Source organism: Hyperolius riggenbachi, chromosome 5 (assembly GCF_040937935.1).
Source record: "Hyperolius riggenbachi isolate aHypRig1 chromosome 5, aHypRig1.pri, whole genome shotgun sequence".
In the NCBI taxonomy this organism is placed as follows: Eukaryota; Metazoa; Chordata; class Amphibia; order Anura; family Hyperoliidae; genus Hyperolius; species Hyperolius riggenbachi.
Genome location: NC_090650.1, coordinates 393129939 through 393142821, shown reverse-complemented (window position 1 = coordinate 393142821; position 12883 = coordinate 393129939). Strand labels below are relative to the sequence as shown.

Sequence of the window (12883 nt, the reverse complement as noted above, 5' to 3'; positions counted from 1 at the left end):
ACACTTGCAACAAGCTCAGGAAGCTCAAAGCCGTATATATAACAGGGCAGCAAAAGTTAGAACTTTCAACCCTGGGGATCGGGTACTCGTGCTCATTCCCACGGTAGAAAGTAAGTTCCTGGCCAAATGGCAGGGCCCCTATGAGATCATTGAGAAGGTGGGGGAAGTAAATTACAGAGTATACCAACCGGGGAAACGAAAGCCAGAGCAAGTGTACCATGTCAACCTCATTAAGCCTTGGAAAGATAGAGTGGCCCTGGCCGCTACAGTGGTGTCACAGGAATCACGATGTGGGGGAGTTCCAGAAGTAACAATTGCTGATACCCTGTCCCCTTCCCAGAAACAGGAAGTTAAAGAGTTCCTGTTACGAAATAAAGACATATTTTCAGAGCTTCCAGGATGCACTAGTGTGATACAGCATGATGTTGTTACTGATCCCTATGTACAAGTTCGTGTGAAACCTTACCGAATTCCTGAGGCCCGTAGACAGGCAGTAGCAGAGGAGGTTCAGAGAATGCTAGAGCTGGGGATTATTGAAGAGTCTAACAGTGAGTGGAACAGTCCCATAGTTCTAGTCCCTAAGCCAGACGGGACCTTGAGGTTTTGCAACGATTTTCGAAAATTAAATGAGGTATCGAAATTTGATGCATACCCCATGCCCAGGGTGGATGAATTAATTGAGAGGTTGGGCCCGGCCAGGTATATAACAACCCTTGATTTAACTAGGGGATATTGGCAGGTCCCTCTAACTGAGCAGGCCAAAGAGAAGACAGCATTCACCACTCCTGAGGGGTTATTTCATTACAAAAAAATGCCCTTTGGGTTGCAAGGGGCTCCTGCTACCTTTCAAAGAATGATGGACAGAATTCTCAAGCCCCATCAACACTTTGCTTCAGCTTATTTAGATGACATAGTCATATTTAGCCATGACTGGGACAGTCATCTGCCCAAAGTGCAGGCTGTCTTAGACTCCCTCAGAAAATCTGGGCTGACAGCCAATCCAAAGAAATGTGCGGTAGGACTAGAGGAAGCCCGGTATTTAGGATACACCATAGGGCGGGGTTTGATAAAGCCCCAAATAAACAAGGTTGAGGCCATTAGAGACTGGCCTCAGCCTAAAACAAAAAAACAAGTAAGGACTTTTTTAGGCCTGGTGGGTTATTACAGAAGGTTTTTGCCCAATTTTGCCACTGTAGCCACCCCAATTACTGATTTGACAAAAGGGAAAGACTCCGGTAAAATACACTGGGGCCCGGAGGCTGAGAAGGCATTTCAGGATCTTAAAACCCTTTTGTGCAGGGGTCCGGTGCTTATCACTCCTAACTTTAATAAAGAATTTGTTGTACAAACTGATGCTTCAAGTGTTGGGTTGGGAGCAGTGTTGTCTCAAGAAATGGAAGGTGAGGAGCATCCAGTTGTGTATCTGAGTCGAAAGCTGACACCTGCGGAGAGAAATTATAGTATTGTAGAGCGTGAATGCCTTGCTATCAAGTGGGCTCTGGAGGCTCTCCGATACTACCTCCTGGGTCGTCAATTTCGTCTCATTACTGATCATGCTCCACTCACCTGGATGTGTAAAAATAAAGAGCAGAATGCCAGGGTAACACGTTGGTTCCTGGCACTACAGCCCTTCAGGTTCACTGTGGAACATAGGGCTGGGAAACTGCAAGGAAATGCTGATGCCCTCTCAAGGACACATTCTCTCATGGCAGAAGGTGTCCGAACCCATGGGTTCGAACAGAGGGGGGAGGTATGTGACAAAGTGGATAGAAAGTATTTATGCACTTTGTCTGGAATGGTAGTAGATGGGAGGTATGTTGCACCCAGGATCCGACGCTACATGCAGTAGCAGCTCCAGAGTTTGTGTGGCTTGGTTATGTGAATAGCTAAGTCTCACTATTGGGCTGGAGCTGACCAGAAGCAAGGCGGGTGGGTGCTTCTGGTCGTCCTATCCTGGGTGGAATTGCACTCCGGGTTTTACCTCAACTGGTCAGCTTCACAGCTGACACATAAAAAAAGGTGATCACTTCCTGGTTGGGGTGAGTGTGTGTGAGCAGCATGGCTGCTAGTCAGAGACTCTGACAAAACTGCTGGGAGTTATCCAGGATTGCATTATTCAAAAGCTACCATTTTTCATATGGACTTTGCATGGAAAGTGCTGTTTGAAACCCGCTGCATATTAAGGTTTGCTTTGCTGTGGACTTACTGTCTTTGAACTGTTTGTGTCACTTTGCTGTGGAATAAAAAACACAAAGTTTTGCACTTTGAAACTGTGTCAGAGCCTGCTTCACTGTCTGCCAAGCCTACCAGTTGATGCTAGTCCCTCACAATATATATATATATATATATATATATATATATATATATATATATATATATATATATATATATATATATATATATATATATATATATATATATATATATATATATATATATACTAGCTGGTGACCCGGCGTTGCCCGGGTATGTATTTGGCTGGTGTAAGCTCCGTCCACTTTTTCTAATCTTAACACACAAACACTCAATGACCAAGTTTGTGAGTTTTGGCATCAATAATTTGTACTGTATATTCCCATAGAAATTAAATACATCAGATTGGTGGTTTGTGACTTCGCCCCTCTCCAGCATTTGAACCCCAGTCAACCAATGACCAACTGTAGCAGGTTTGAGGCATCTTCTATTAACAGTGTAAAAATGGCAGCAATTTAAATATTCCCCTTGAAAATCAACAGGTGAATTTTGATTGGCTATTATAGGCTCCACGCACTTCCCTGAATATTAATCTCAGTCACCCAGTGGCCATCTGGGCAAAGTTTGAGAACCCTGCCATTAACAGTAAGAAGACCTGCAGTATACATTTTCCCAGGGAAATTTGTTTTTGGCTCTACCCACTTTTTGTAACCTGTACACACAGTCACTTAATGACCAAGTTTGTGAGCTTTCGGGTCCTTGGCATCATTAAAAACAAATCTGATTGGCTGTTTGTGGCCCCACCCCCTTTTGCTGAATTTGAAGCCCAGTGACCCAATGACCAACTGTACCAGGTTTGAGGCTTGTGCCATTAACAGTGCAAGAATGGCAGCAATTTTAATATTCCCCCTGAAAATCAACAGGCTTTCTTAGGCTCTACCCACTTTTCTGAATATGAATCCCAGTACCCAGTAACCAACTGTGCAAAGTTTGAGAACACTGCCATTAACAGTGAAGAAGGGCTGCAGTTAACATTTTCCCAGGGAAATCTGTTTTTGACTCCACCCAGTTTTTGTAACTTTGACACACAGTCACTCAATTACCAAGTTTGTGAACGTTCGGGTTCCTGGCATCAAAATTGTGTGAATGGAAGCAGTTTATTGAGCCAAAAAATCTGATTGGCTGTTTGTGGCTCTGCCCCTTTAGTGAATTTGAACCTCAGTCACTTAATGACCGACTGTAGCAGGTTTGAGGCCTCTGCCATTAACAATGTAAGAATGGCAGACATTTCAATATTCAATATTCCCCTTGAAATCTAAAAGGTAAATTTTGATTGGCTGTTGTAGGCTCCTCCTACTTTTCTGAATATTAGTCCCAGTTACCTACTGACCACCTGTGTCAAGTTTGAGAACCCTGCCATTAACAGTGTAAGAATGGAAGAAGTTTATATTTTACCATGTAAAAAGTTAGTTTTTTTGGCTGTTTCTGACCTTGACATACAGTTACTCAATGACCAAGTTTATGAGCTTTGGGGTCCTTGGCATCAATAAGTTGCATTTTTCCATTGAAATTAAACAAATCTGATTGGCTGTTTTTGGCCTGCCCTGTTTTCAAAATTTAAACCCCAGTCTCCCAGTGACTAACTGTACCAGATTTGAGGCATCTGCTATTAACCACTTCCGGGTTTCGGGTGGTTTTGCTGATCTGTGCAGCGGGGGCTCTTCAGCCCGCAGCACAGATCAGATAGCAGCCAGGGCGATCAGACTTCCCCCCCCCCCTTTTTTCCCCACTAGGGGGATGTCCTGCTGGGGGGGTCTGATCGCCGCCGGCTGTTTGCGCTTGCAGGGGGGCTCTTCAAAGCCCCCCTCCGCAGCGCTTTCTGGCCCCCTTTCCTCCCTCTCCCTCCCCCTGTGAGCGGCGCAGGACGGAATCCGTCCTACGCCGCCTCAAATAGGCTTCAGCCTATCAGATGCCGGTGATCCCCGGCCAATCAGAGGCCGGGGATCGCCGATCTCCTCTACGGCGCTGCTGCGCAGCAGCGCCATATGTATGTAAACATCGGGGAAGATCTTCCCCGCGTGTTTACATTTACCCTGCGATCGGAGGCTCGCAAGGTGTTCACGGAGACACCCTCCGTGAACTGACATGGAACAGCCGCTCATACGAGCGCCCGTTTCCATGGAAACCACTTCAGGATTCAGGGGTGTACTTATGCGTACGCAGAATCCTGAAGTGGTTAAGAGTGTAAGAATGGCAGCTATGTAAATATTACCCTTGAAAATCAATAGGTGAATTTTAATTGGCTGTTGTAGGCTCCACCCACTTTCCTGAATATTAATCCCAGTCATCCAGTGACCAACTGTTTCAAGCAGGGCTGTGGAGTCGGTACAAAAATCTTCCGACTCCAACTCCGACTCGTCAGTTTCTGAAACCACGACTCCGACTCCAGGTGACCAAAATTGCTCAGACTCCGACTCCTCGACTCCTTAGTACTTAACAGGGCTGTGGATTTTGTACAAAAATCATGCGACTCCGACTCCTCAGTTTCTGAAACCACGACTCCAACTCAGACTCCGGGTGTCCAAAATTGCCCCGACTCCGACTCTACAGCCCTGGTGTCAAGTTTGAAACCCCTGCCAATAACTGAATGGCTGAAATCAATCTAACAAATCTGATTGGCTGTTTTTGGTTCCACCCCTTTAGTGTATTTGGACCCCAGTCACCCAATGACTGATTGTACTAGGTTTGAGGTCTCTGCCATTAACAGTGTAAGAAATGTAGCACTGTAAATATTACTCTTGAACAATTAATAGGTGAATTTTGATTCACTGTTGTAGGCTCCACCCACTTTCTAAATATTAATCCCAGTCACCCAGTGGCCGACTGTGGAAAGTTTGGGAATCCTGCCATTAACAGTGTAAGAATGGTTGCAGTTTATATTTTCCCATGTAAAAAATTTAGTTGTTGGCACCGCCAACTTTTTCTAGCCTTGACCTATAGTCACTCAATTACCAAGTTTATGAGCTTTCCGGTCCTTGGTATCAATAATTTGTCTATTCACATTGAAATTAATCAAATCTGATTGGCTGTTTTTGGCAGTAATTTAAATATTCCCCTTGAAAAAGGTGAATTTTGATTGGCAGTTGTAGGCTCCACCCACTTTTTTGAATATTAATCCCAGTCACCCAGTGACCAACTGTGCAAAGTTTGAGAACCCAGCCATTAACAGTGTAAGAATGGCTGCAGTTTATATTTGCCCAGTAAAATTTGTTTTTGGCTCCTCCCACTTTTTGTAACCTGGACACACAGTCACTCAATGACCAAGTTTGTGAGCTTTCAGGTTCCTGGCATCACAAATGTGTGAATGGAAGCAGTTTATCCACCAAAGAAATCTGATAGGCTGTTTGTGGCCCTGCCCCCAGTCACCCAATGACAGACTGTAGCAAGTTTGAAGCCTCTGCCATTAACAGTGTAAGAATGGCAGCAGTTTAAATATTCCCCTTGAAAATCAACAGGTGAATTTTGATTGGCTGTTGTAGGCTCCACCCACTTTCCTGAATCTTAATCGCATTCACCCAGTGACCAACTGTGGCAAGTTTGAGAACCCTGCGATTAACAGTCTAAAAATGGTTGCAGTTTACATTTTCCCATTATGAATGTCTGAAATTTGATTGGCTGTTTTATGCTCTGCCCACTTTTCCTGAATTTGTAACCTCGGTCACCAAGTGACCAACTGTGCCAAGTGTGGGGACTCTGGCTTGAGTTCTGTGAGAATGGCAGCCTTTTCCATTTTTTCCATTGACATGAATGGGTGAAATCTGATTTGCTGTTTGTAGCTCCGCCCAGGTATGCAGGGGGGATGCGAGACCCCCAGAACATATCATCCCAGGTAGTAAGGGATCTGTATACCAAGTTTTGTTCAAATATATATATATATATATATATATATATATATATATACATATATACATATATACATATATATATATATATATATATATATATATATATATATATATATATATATATATATATATATATATATATATATATATATATATATATATATATATATATATATATATATATATATATATATATATATATATATATATACATGGCAATCAAGCCCATCCTCACATTTGCTTCACGCAGCAAAAAGTCAAGAACCAGCCCTGAGGGTGATCCATGCTGGAATATAATGAAAGTAGTGAAATAGTCCTACATCCTGTCTATATTTCAAAAAAGAAAAAAGTCAATAAGATACAAGCTTCCACATTTAACTAGTACCATGTTTGGCTTAGTCACATATAAATCATGATAAAACGTATAATAAACATTCGTCTTACTCTTTCTTCTGGCTCCTGGTGAAGAAGTTGGCCCACTCAGAACAAGTCTTTTTGCTTCCAACCCAGAAGATGGCGGAGATGCCAACAATCAGAGTCATCACATACTTGGTCAGGAAGAAGCCCAGGTCTGGTCTGGCCATGCTGCTCTCCAGCTGCAACAACAAAATTCTTATTACCAAGCCATTTATGGGCCAATACAGCATCAAAGTGGTTTCTCAGCCCAAAATAACTGGAGGAACATCTGAAAGTGATGTGGATAACGTGCTGAATTAAGATGTTCTATAAATGACCTTGTAAAGATGCATTGATAGGAAATGCAGTGTGCAAAAAACATGTATTGAGCCTTTTGGTAGCTTAGCATTGAAGGTTTCTGCCACAAAAAACAAAAACAGAACCATTGCCATTATCTGTGCTGCTTCAGATCAAGTCAACAGGGTGCCACGACCGGCAGGGGTCTAGTAGATGCATGTATTAATATTCAGTAATCAGCCGCCCAGGTGGACATCTGAGCGCCTGATGCAGCAAATTGCTTTTAGGTTAGTGTTATGGTGGCCATACATGGTACAATAAAAACGTTCAATTATCCCGTTTATTTGATCTAAATGATCGAATCGAATGAAAGTTGAAAAAAAAAAATTTCCGACCAAGAAATTCGAACGATTATCCCGTTTTTTCAAGAAAAATCAGATCGGACATGCTGGAAAAATCTTTACATTCGATCTAACGGAATAATCGAACTAAATTATCTAATCGAAAAAAAATGAAAAATTGTACCATGTATGGCCACCTTTAGGGTTAAAGTGTTAAGGTTAAAGTGTACCAGAGATGACATGTGACATGATGAGATAGACATGTGCATATACAGTGGCAAGCATACAGACACTTAAGCTGTGCTCCTTTTCTTTTTTCTCTGCCTGAAAGAGTTTATAATAGGCTATGGAACTGACAGTTTTTCTCCTGTAGGCTCGCGGATAACAAATATCAGCTATAAAACACTTTCCTAAGCAGAAACAGTGGGATGCGAAAGTTTGGGCAGCCTGGTTAATCGTCACGATTTTCCTGTATAAACCGTTGGTTGTTACGATAAACAATATATCAGTTTAATATATCGTATAGGAGACACACACAGTGATATTTGAGACGTGAAGTGAAGTTTTTGGGAATTACAGAAAGTGTGCAATAGTTGTTTAAACAAAATTAGACAGGTGCATAAAAAGAAATGGAATCAATATTTAGAAGATCCTCCTTTTGCAGAAATTACAGCTTCTAAACGCTTCCTTTAACTTCCAATGAGAGTCTGGATTCTGGTTGAAGGTATTTTGGACCATTCCTCTTTACAAAACATCTCTAGTTCATTTAGGTTTGATGAGCATGAACAGCTCTCTTTAACTCACACCACAGATTTTCAGTTATATTCAGGTCTGAGAACTGAGATGGGCATTCCAGAACGTTGTACTTGTTCCTCTGCATGAATGCCTTAGTGGATTTTGAGCAGTGTTTAGGGTCGTTGTCTTGCCCCACAGCATGATGGAACCACCACCATATTTTACTGTAGGTAGCAGGTGTTTTTCTTGGAATGCTGTGTTCTTTTTCCTCCGTGCATAACACCCCTTATGCCCAAATAACTAAATTTTAGTTTCATCAGTCCACAGCACCTTATTCCAAAATGAAGCTGGCTTGTCCAAATGTGCTTTAGCATATCTCAAGCAGCTCTGTTTGTGCTGTGGGCAGAGAAAAGGCTTCCTCTGCATCACTCTCTCATATATTATCTCATTGTGTAAAGTGTGCCGAATGGTTGAACAATGCACACTGACTCCATCTGCAGCAAGATGATGTTGTAGGACTTTGGTACTGGTCTGTGGGTTGACGCTGACTGTTCTCACCATTCATCGCTTCTGTCTATCCGAGATTTTTCTTGGTCTGCCACTTTGAGCCTTAACTTGAACTGAGCATGTGGACTTCAATTTCCTCACTTGGTTCCTAACTGTGGAAACAGACAGCTGAAATCTCTGAGACAGCTTTCTGTATCCTTCCCCTAAACCATGATGATGAACAATCTTTGTCTTCAGGTCATTTGAGAGTTGTTTTGAGACCCCCATGTTGATACTCTTCAGAGAAAATTGAAAGAGGAGGGAAACTTACAATTGATTCCCTTAAATACTCTTTCTCATAACTGGATTCACCTAGGTATGTAGGTCAGGGGTCACTGAGCTTACCAAGCCAATTTGAGTTCCAATAATTAGTTCTAAAGGTTTTGGAATCAATAAAATGACAACAGTGCCCACATTTATGCACCTGCCTAATTTTATTTAAACAATTATTGTGCACTTTCTGTAAATCCAATAAACTTCATTTTACTTCTCAAATATCACTGTGTGTGTCTCCTATATGATATATTTAACTGATATTTTTAATCGTAACAACCAACGATTTATACAGGAAAATCATGACGATTAACAAGGTTGCCCAAACTTTCGCATCCCACTGTATCTGGGCTTTTTACTGTGAGAGGAAAATATAAAAAAGCCAATAGTACATGTACTTTCACTCTGGGACTCTTGAAGCACTGCAATTGAGCAAAGACTATAAAACATTAAATCTGCTCTGTAAATGTTTATACATAAAATAAAACCTTGAGATATCTAAAAGAGTCATTTTTAGGAGTAGAAGGACAGATCCAATTGTTTATCTCATTAGTTTATTTTCATCTCTGGTTCACTTTAAGCATAAGGGGGGGGGGGGAGGGTTAGGGCTAGGTAACTATGGGGGGATGGGTGGGGGTGTTAGGCAATTGGTGATGGGGTCAAGGACTTAGAGCAGAGTGTTAAGGTTAAAATAGGTGCCAGTTGATGCATAGTAAAATATTGGTAATTTAAAATTATAATGCCACAATAGCGTAACATAAATACACATAAAGCCACAAAGGTGTAACACAAGTACACATAAAGCCACAGTGGCGTAACACAACTTCACATAAAGCCACAATGGCGTAACACAAGTACACATAAAGCCACAGTGGCGTAACACATATAGCCACAGCCAAATGACACACGTACACATAAAGCCACGTTGGGCAGCACCAGGATTCGGAGCATCAGTGATTTACCATTCTTCTGAGAATCGGGAGTCTAGTGGCAACAACATTAATGCTTGCTGTAGCTGCAGCTCTATAAGAAATGTCAGAGTCAGACCTAACAAAAACATTATGCTGGTCCATGGCAGTTTGCATTGCTACTATTTAACAAATAAGCAATAACCCTGTAAGGTAGAGCCTGGTTTGTTTGGCGAGTAGCCGCAGTGCTGGTAACAAAGAGTTACTCTGCATGCAACATAGGGAGGAGCTTGAGAGTGAGGGCTATTCACAAGCTGGGAACTCCAGCTAGAATCTGCACCCATTTTTTATTGCAGTCCCTTATTTTAATATGAACAGAACCAACAGGTTAAAGCCATGAAGGTACCAAAGAAGCAAGTCTGCCCAGTAAGAATGCAGGCTTTAAGCAGAAAATAAAAAGCGAATAAGCAAAACCACTTCACATTTACAGCATGATTATTTCAGGTTTTACGAGATATAAACAAGTGTAAAGCCACAAGAATCTGTAGTTCTAGGGGAGCCAGAAGACTTCCCAAGGGACACACATTAATTAGGTCCAGCCTTTGTTTAGGTGGAGAATATTTTATACTGTACATTTCTTGGAGCATTTACAGCCAGTAACTCAGAGGGATGCATTCAGTGCTACAAAAGGAAAAGTTATTGAACTTTCTGAGTGTTCTTCAAAATGTTATAAGCACCACACAGATAAAGCAGAGTTGTTGCCATGACTACTAAATATTCCTTGAACTTGATGAATAAAAGTCTTCACAGACCCAAGCTGTGTAGATTTCTACCACAGGGAAGGTGATATACAAACTCAATATATTCACTCGAAGAATAAAAGCGAACAAAACAACTTCTCTCTCACCTGATATGGACAAGGAATGTGGAATTCTTGGCAGTGATCAGCAACCCAAGTCATCTCCCACGTAGTCCTGAACAACTGCTCGTAGGTGTAACATATCAGAAGAATTCCCAAGGGAACGAGATAAGTTCCACTAAACACGCCAATCCGAATCATGAACTTTTTCAGTTTCTTTTGGTTCCTCTCATCGTGCTGGATAACCTGACGAACATTATTCAAAGATATAATCCCGGCCAGAAGCAGAAAAAGGCCAATAACGACACTGAAGCACAGCGGTAACAGTACGAAATACGTTGAGACATTCTGGTCATAAAGTCCAACAAAACAGACGCCACTAATGTTGTCTCCTTCCACTTTATTCATGGCCAGGAGAATGACCGTGAAGACACCAGGGATACCCCAGGCCACTGTGTGGAACCACATGGACTTCTGCTCTATGGCTTCACAACTCCACTTCTGTCCTGCAGCCAAGTACCAGGTGATGGTGAGCATGACCCACCATATGGTTCCAGCCATGGTACAGAAATAAAGCAGCATGAACATTACTGTGCAGGCTTTGTGCTGGGAGCCAAGGACCACCGTGGCTGACTGGATCTCAGTAGCCTCGTTACAGGAGACAGAGTTCCCGATGAGAAACCCAATGAAGTAGATCAGCGATACGATGCTATAACAAACGGAATAGAAAATGATGGGTCTTTCTGGGTAACGGAACCTTTTCACGTCAATTAGGAAAGTGAGGAACGTGAAGAGTGTTGCACATAGGCAGATGATGGAAATGATGCCAATGAAATTTTTGGCAAAGTCCAGGTCTTCTTTTTCAAAGTACATGTTTGGGCAAGGTGGTGCACAGTGAGCCACTTCCAGAAATTTATAACCAGCTCCTTGAGAGATTTTCAAGTGTCGTGGGCACCAGAATCCAAAGTCCCTTTTACCAGTCGCTGGAGGCTTGGGTGTGCCTTGCAAGTCCTCTTTTTCCGAGGTCTTTGATCCAGCACAGTCTTGTAGCCTGAGGAAGATGGAAGCCAAGAGATTAAAATTTACATACACCAAATAGAACATTTCAACTATTCACCATAATATAAAATAGATAAGAATGTCACAAACATAACTTTTTTGCAAGGAATTTTTGTGTTCAACTCATTGTGCGAGCATTTACTTGTATTGGGCAAGCGCTTGCAAATGCTCAGTACAGATGCACTTGTTTTCAGCAACGAATGCGTGGACATTATACCCAGGAGGAGGAGCAGAAGTGCCGCTAAGAAAGCCTCTGGAAAATATGCAGAGGGCTCTTATCTAGAAGTAATGTTGGGATCAGCACTAATTTAAACATGGTGATAAAAATGTTATACTTATTTTATTTAATGCGGATCTATAATTTGTATATGTATATCTTATCTAAAGTTTAGATAGATTCCACAGCAAATCTAGCTGTAAACAGCTTTAATAGTTTATGATTATCTATTCCTGTGATGCAAAGAGAGCAGCCATGTTCTGTTTTTCACATTACACACAGGCAAGCTGCTCTGCATCTCCATCCCTCAGCCTGTGAAAACTTCACTTCCCTCTCCTCCTCCCCTCTGCCTCTGAAATCTCTGGCTAGTAATCTCCTCTTCCTCCTGCCTAGACTGAGCTCCCATAAGCCCTTGCTACATGGATCTGAGAGTGCCAAGGCACTCTGGAGAAGCTGCGGGCGAGGCTTGTTTAGTTTATAGGGAATTAGAGTATTAAAACAAAAAAAAAGTATTTGGTTTGAGGAATGCCCTATAAACTATATGAAAGGAACACAATTATGCAATGAGTAAAAGTTTGTCTCTGATCCACTTTAAAGGACACTTGAAGTGAGAGGGATATGGAGGCTGCCATATTTATCTCCTTTTAAACAATACCATATATGGTATTCTGCTGATCTTTCATGCATCAATGGTGTCTGAACCACCCACCTGAAACAAGCATGCAGCAAATCTAGTCAAACATCTGATCTGCATGCTTGTTCAGGGTCTATGGCTAAATGTTTTAGAGAATTAGCAGGACAGCTACCAAGGCAATTTTCACCTTTCAGAGCTGCGCCCATTCATCTGCCAATACATTTATCAGTACTTATCACACTTATCAGTACTTATGGGATGTACTTATGAAACGCCACCAATTAGAATTTCTTTGGGTGGTGTGGTACTTTTTGCTAAGAATTATTTTATTCTAACTGCATTTTAGGGGGAATAATAAGAAAAAAATAGAGGAAAAAAAATAATTATTTCTCAGTTTTCGGCCATTATAGTTTTAAAATAAAGCGTTCTACTGTGGATAAAACATACACATTTTATTTGCCCATTTGTCCCGATTATTGTAATGTTTAAAATATTTCCCTAGTACAATGTACGGCGCCAA

At 41.7% G+C, this 12883-nt stretch overlaps 1 protein-coding gene across 1 annotated transcript in view; it reads right to left on the bottom strand.

The window, feature by feature from the left end:
• FZD6 (frizzled class receptor 6) overlaps positions 1-12883 on the bottom strand; it is a 118240-nt gene that overhangs the window by 22583 nt on the left and 82774 nt on the right. The window contains exons 4-5 of the mRNA XM_068237765.1: positions 10502-11504; positions 6543-6694 (exon numbers count right to left, since the gene is read on the bottom strand). Of these exons, the coding sequence (XP_068093866.1) occupies positions 6543-6694; positions 10502-11504 (1155 nt within the window). The remainder of the gene's footprint in view (positions 1-6542; positions 6695-10501; positions 11505-12883) is intronic.